At 44.2% G+C, this 7,026-nt stretch overlaps 1 protein-coding gene across 1 annotated transcript; it reads left to right on the top strand.

Annotated features, from left to right (window-relative positions):
• Nucleotides 1-966: 966 nt before the first annotated feature.
• Nucleotides 967-6,858, top strand: dnajb4 (DnaJ heat shock protein family (Hsp40) member B4). Its single transcript, XM_086204324.1, has 3 exons — nucleotides 967-1,499; nucleotides 3,360-3,940; nucleotides 6,055-6,858. Exons 1-3 carry the CDS (start codon nucleotides 1,289-1,291, stop codon nucleotides 6,283-6,285), a joined length of 1,023 nt encoding a protein of 340 aa, XP_086060450.1. The 5' UTR covers nucleotides 967-1,288; the 3' UTR covers nucleotides 6,286-6,858.
• Nucleotides 6,859-7,026: the final 168 nt, after the last annotated feature.

Genomic DNA, 7,026 nt, shown 5'->3' with positions numbered 1-7,026 from the left:
GCCGTCCCCTTCCATGATGTCACAACATTCATGGCCAACGTGGGCTGTGACTTTCTCTCACCTCTCACCTGGGTGATGTGTAAAGGTCCCTATTATAGAGAATGACACCCTCAGCATTTGCTTTCTAGAAAAAGCTGCTGGGTTCCAGTGATGAAGTCAAGTTGAAGGGAATCAGATCGAACAAAAGCAACTTTCAAAATAAAATTTTTTTGGGGGGGGAATCTATAATTAATAAAAAAGGGTCAGGAAATACGTTTTTTTTAAGAGTTGGATCAAAAATAAAAGTACACATTCTACATATTTCCACTGGTTGTGCGCCTTAAATCCTCAAACCACTGACCTCTAAATGTGGTGGAGGAGACGCACTGCTCTGATCGGGTCCTTTTTAAGGCGGAAAGATTCAAATTCTAAAGTGCATCATCTTCATCAAGTTTTTCCATGTTGTCTCGGACAAAAATCTTTCTCCTCAAAGTATCGAATAACTGCCAGGTTCAGATGAATGTAGCAGAATTAAAAGCAGCGGTGGAAAATAACTCAGTACTTTAACTATGTTGTTCAATGCTGAGACATCTTTACCTCAAGTATTCATACTTTTGGCAATTTTGCACTTTTACTTCACCATATTTCAAAGGCAATATTGCATTTTTAACTTCCATTTATTTCAAGGGAAAGGTTTTGCACACAGTACGACTTTGGGGTATTTTCACTGCAACTTAAACTGACTTTTTCCTCCACCAATGGTTACAAAGTCCCCTAAAATGTAGATATTCAAATACAGCGCAGATACCAAGACACAGTACTTCGCTACAGTACTTCAAGAAAAATAGACCGTTACTTTCCATCTCTGCCGTGTCATTAATCACCACAACTTGCACCGAACTCTACAATGTATTTCCTTGCACACAAAATTACACACTATCACCGCCAGGACGAGTTTTCGGCCTCAATCCTGCGTCCAGCTCATCCTGTCGGCGCTACAATACCGGAACCAGAATTCCTCCTCCTGTTCTGACTTGACGTCGGTGCCGAAGCTGCAGGGGAGGGAGATGTGTCTATTTAAAGAGGGTCATCCAGTCACAGATAAATAACACAGGGTCCTCGGCGTTGACTAATCGTCTCTAAATGGTCTTCATCCTGCGTGTCGAGTCCGCTTTTTGTTCTACAAGTCCGGACTGAAGCTGTGAACCCGAATCCGTCGACCAGAACCAGGCGACCAGCTCTCCTCTTAACCGTTATCTTCCCGGGCGTGATTAAAAAAAAAAGAAACCAAAAATTTTTTTTTTAAAAAATGGGCAAAGATTACTATAAAACCTTGGGTATCTCTAAAGGAGCGTCAGAAGAGGATATTAAGAAAGCCTACAGAAAACAGGCGCTGAAATGGCATCCGGATAAAAACAAGTCTGCAGCCGCCGAGGAGAAATTTAAGGAAATCGCGGAGGCATATGAAGTCCTCAGCGACCCAAAGAAGAGGGAGATTTATGATCAGTATGGTGAAGAAGGTAATGTGTCTTAAACTGCTTTTATTTTATCATTCGTTTATGTGAAAAATCGCTGCCCCTCAACATACCGCGAGAAACCCGTTAAAATGCCTGGATGTCAGGGATGTAAAACACAGCGGGCTTCATTGCAAGTTACACACCAGCAGCAGGCCCAGAAAACAGCTGCTGGCTGGATTATAAGAAGCCCCTTTCGTTCTGTACGTTTTATTACGAGGATTTCATTCGTATCCACGCACTGGTATGGTTGCCCCTGTAATGAGGGCGTTTGCCAGCGCATTCCTGTGCATCAGGCTGGATGGAGCAGGTCGGAACCGTAAGGTTTCAATTTCCAACCCAAGTGGTTGCGAGTGGAAGAGAAAATTACTGCTCTTATGTACCCGCTGTGTTTTAAATGCAGTTGTAGGCTACAAATTAAGAAAAGGCTCTGTGAGGCGAGTGAGACTGCTTGTCCTTCTTTAACAGTAAATCACTTTGAAAGAACAAATATATATATATATATATATATATATATATATATATATATATATATATATATATATATATATATCTTTTTAAAGCATCACAATAACTTTTTGGGGGGGTATGCTAATTTGCAACCTTTGGCAGAGTGGGACAAGAATAATGATGCCCTTCTCTCTTCTGTGAGTGCGTTAGGGAGCTGAAACCCCCCCCCCCCCCCCACACACACACACACACACATACACACCAGTCAACCTCTAGTTAGCTTAGCACAATGAATGGTAGCGGGTGGGAAGTGTTAGCATACCTGTGTCAAATGTCATCAAACTGATCAGGTTCTTGTCAGGTCCAGAGATGATGATCCTGATCCTCTTGTAAAAGGTCAGCCATGATTACCGATGCTTGAGTTCCTGCGTCGAATCCCTTTGCCCAGTGTTTTTTCTGTAAAATGTGTCATAGTGAACATTGTGAACTTGTACTTGATGACTTCTGATGTGTTACGACTTCGCATCCACAACTGTTCATTGTTCAAGGCAAACTGGCAGTCAGCCGCTCCCATCTTCTTGTTTGGCAAAGAGACACATTTCCCAAAAAGTTGGTGGGTTTTTAAGGGCTCTTTAAATATGAACATTTTCACAGACACACACACACACACACACAAAGTTCCAAACTCACACGTGGAAAAATTTGATATATATATATATTCAGCGTTTATACACAATTCCATCTGGGCCCACAGCAGTGATTGGCAGATTGTCAGGGTCTAGTTTTTATCTTGTCCTGTTCTCTGCCTGCTGTAAATACCCTGTACTGCTCAGTATTGAGAGTAACGAGCCTGTGTCTGGTACCTGAAAGCAGCACTACAAGCTAGCAAGAGTTCCATGCGTGAGCAGGTGTTCAGGGCTCGAAGGAGGAATGCGGAGAGCCCCGATTGTCCTTGTCAGGGTTCATTTCATGTTGTTGAAATGCTAGCTTGAGCTAAAATCTGTAAACTTTAGTATGCGTTCCACTGCTATGAACTCATTGGGATACTTTTCAAGTTCAGGAGTGCGGTGGCACCATCACAAATGGACTGAAAATAAGCGGAGCCCCCCCCCCCCCCAAAAAAAAGTTTCAATTTACATTTTAATGATGTCATGTCCAGCGCTGATACCAATCTGGTGGATCGGATTTAAAAAAAAAAAGAAGGTTGATTGATGTGCACTTCGCATGGTTTCCTCATTCGCCCATCAGAAGTGACGTCTCGCAGTGTCTCGCTCAAAGACACCTTGGTCCCCTGGGGGACTGAACCAGTTCATTTCCAATTACTTGGCAGCCACTCCACCTCCTGAGCTTTCTTTCTTTCTCTTATTTAGTGTCAATATCAAGATCATCAATTACTCACCTATTGTTGCCCACCAGGTCTCAAAGGAGGAAACGGGCCCACCGGGGAGGGACAGGGCAGTACCTTCACCTACACTTTCCACGGGGATCCTCACGCCACATTTGCCACCTTCTTCGGGGGTTCAAACCCCTTTGATATCTTCTTTGGACGGAAGGCCAACGGGCGAGACGATGACGATATGGAGGTAGACGGAAACGATCCCTTCGGCTCCTTCACCAGCTTCAACCTCAACGGGTTCCCTCGGGACGGCCACGCCGGCCTTGGAGGGCAGCAGCGCCGCAAGCAGGACCCAGCTATCATCCACGAACTGAGGGTCTCCCTGGAGGAGGTCTTCCACGGCTGTACCAAGAGGATGAAAATCTCTCGTAAAAGGCTAAATCCGGATGGCAGGACCATGCGTACAGAGGATAAGATTCTCACGATCGAGATCAAGCGCGGCTGGAAAGAAGGAACCAAGATCACGTTTCCACGGGAGGGAGACGAATCATCCAACACCATTCCTGCCGATATTGTTTTTGTCATCAAGGATAAGCCACACCCTCACTTCAGGCGGGAAGGTTCAAACATTGTGTATCCTGTGCGTGTGAGCTTACGACAGGTGAGATCATTTCTATTTTGGCACCCACTTTGCCCGAGCATCGTAGTTTGAAAAGCTTTGCCTTGATTAGTCACACGTGGAAGTTTCAGCTCACATTTAATCGAGAGGGCTGCTTTCATGCTTCGCTACTCAAACTCAGAGAGCCTGAGAGTCACGATCAATAAACCGTAGGTAGTCACCCCTCAAAAGTTCCCCCTGGAAAGTAAAGTCGCACTGAATGAGCATAGTACAGATCTACACACACTCTGACAGCGCGCTTATGTAATCCAGATCACCAACATTGAGAAATAGCACCTGTATCACATGGAGGGCGGAGAGGCGGCGGCCGCCCACGTACACACAGTCCAAGATGTTCCTCCTACTCTCCTCAGCACTTCGACTCATTTCTGAATATCAGATCTGCCAATGAGTCATGCTGAGAAGTCAGAATGTATATTTAATTGTCTTTTAATGGCATTAAATGATTGCAATAACTGACGTTGATGATATGAGGTATCAAGGCCCTACTCAGCCTCTTAATTTGCAAGTATTTTATGAGCAGACGTTGTCAGCGTGACATCACCCATTGAGGAGTGGACTCCTCAGTATGGCTGTTGCTTTTTTTTTTTTTAACAAAATGGATTGGTGGCGTTTTGTCAGTCACACTTGTCTCATTACCATCTCTTCGACTCCAAATGGAAGCATAATTTCCTGAACGGCACACGGTGAGACAGCAGAATGCCATCAGCAATGAGACGCTACCGCAGTACTATGGCAGCATTGCTTGGATCTGTTCAAACAAGCAAAGCCTCACAATGTCGGGGTCACTTTTAAGGTGATATTTTTGATTCTCAGTGTAAAAAAAAATATAAAAAGATGCCCTCTAGCGGCCATAATGAATATTGACCAGTGAAATGGATTCAACCTGGTGACCTTGTATCACAATAACCTCCGCGTACAGTTGGTTAGCTCGATGAACACTCTGATCACTGGAGTACGTAGGGGGAGAAGTGTTTGCTTCCAGTGTGAGATTCACTTCAGCATCCCTTGGACGTCACTGAAACCCAAACGACAGTCTTTTCCCGTCCCTGACATAAATATCGCCTACTTTTTTGCGTGTCCATAAAAGTTACCAGATCGTAACCGCCGCGTTACACATTGATATTCAAGACAGAGCTTTTGTTGCAGACGGCGACATACTTCCAAAAGTGGCCTTGAACCTATTCAGATGTTCATAAAAACTGCTACAGGCCATTTTACTGGAGTGATCACATCCACTAGAGGTGTTATAATCTCATAGAACATTTGGCTGTGAGCAACAAAGTCGATGCTTGACCTCGTGAACAGCAGAGTAACTGCACTTCCACCGACTTCACCAGAGAGAGAGAAAGAGAGAGAGAGAGAGAGAGAGAGAGAGAGAGAGAGAGAGAGAGAGCAAACAGAAGAAAGAGTCACACAGAGAAAGATCGAGGAGGACATTCACATCCTACACACAGAGGCCTGCTCTAAAACCTCTCCTCGTGTATGACCACCTGGTACCACATGATGATGATGATGATGATGATGATGGCGCAACACGTTTCCGTGACAACTGACAAACTCCATCCACTGATGAGAACCGCTGATGGGGGTGGGGGGGGTGGTGGTGCTGAGCAGCTGAGAGCTCGAGAACAAAACCAAACTAACGGACCATTTTTTTTATACCATAGTTGTATAATTTGTGGTTTTACACCTTTAATTGCGTTTCTAATTGTTTATATTTTAATGAATTTGTTGTTGTTGTTTTTTTTTAAATCATCTCATCCCCCCCCCCCCCCCCACACACACACACACGGGAACACCTGTGTGCTCAAATGTGGTTTCTTCATCTGAAATCTTCAAAAAAAACATAAAACATGGATCAAACATGTCTGCCTCTGTTGTGCCAGTTTGATTAGCGAACTGTTTTTTTTCCAGGTTACGACAAACATGAATTAATAAAGACATTACTAACGTAATAATGCTGAAATAAATAGCTGGCAACATTAACTTAAATCACATCCCAACCATTTGTGTCTGAATCTCAGCTAATAAATAGACCCATGTGTTGTATCTGCCAAGAACAGACCCTGATGCTTGTCTTCCTGTCTTTGCAGTCGTTGTGCGGATGCTCGGTTACCGTGTCAACGATAGACGGGAAGACGTGCAACATGAAGATCACGGATGTTGTCAAACCTGGCATGAGAAAGACTGTTGCCGGACAAGGTCTCCCCTTCCCCAAAAACCCAGAGCAGAGAGGAGATCTGGTAGTTGAATTTGACGTGAACTTTCCTGACACGTTGCCTGGCAACGCCAAGGATGTCCTGAAGAGGCATTTACCAGCTTAGGGCGAAGGACCCGGATGGAGCGAGGGGGAGATATAACTGCACGACACCCTCGTTACCACACACACAAACACACAAGGACAGTAGTGACAGCTCACAGATGGACCCCCTGCTGATGAATGTGCGATTTCTATTTATGACCTATTTGGTGTTTTTATCATTACCACGCATGCCGCCATGTTGATAGAAGTGAAGGACTGTTTGGGTTGTGCTCATGGGCCTTTCCACAATCACTTTATCTTTTTGTTTGTTAGAAATATTTGCCGGTGAACAGGTTGCCAAAAAAAAAAAACAAAAAAAAGTCCAGGTGCTCCTCAAAAATCTGCAGTGCCAAAACAACCTTTTCCTGCTTTCTTTAGGACTCGAAGGGCGACATTACTGCTATTTCGTTATCGTATATCATGTTTATTTTGTTGTGAAGAAGAGATAGAGGCTTCAGTATGTAGGCTGTCTTAAAACACCTTGTAAAGTTACAAAGCTTGAATTTTAAATAAATATTTCCACACGAACCAATCTTGAGCTGTTGCGGGACTGAAGAGGCCTCCAGTGAATCGTCCTTTTAAACCACTGAAACTGACCGGGCCAGCCGGCGAACGCTCGCGCGTCCCCCAAGCCCCGCATTTTAAACAGGCAAACGTGGCTGTTGTGTCACTGCAAAATGTAAATGGGACTATTTTTGATTTGCAGGGATCAAAATTAAAATAACCCTCAGTGAATTTAATGCTTAAAGTTGCTGAGGGCAAA

This window comes from Aulostomus chinensis, chromosome 5 (genome assembly GCF_037954235.1).
Source record: "Aulostomus chinensis isolate RoL2024-O1b breed Wild chromosome 5, RoL_Achi_v1.0, whole genome shotgun sequence".
NCBI lineage: Eukaryota > Metazoa > Chordata > Actinopteri > Syngnathiformes > Aulostomidae > Aulostomus > Aulostomus chinensis.
Note: the sequence above shows the minus strand (reverse complement) of the source record. Positions and strands in the feature narration are given on the sequence as shown.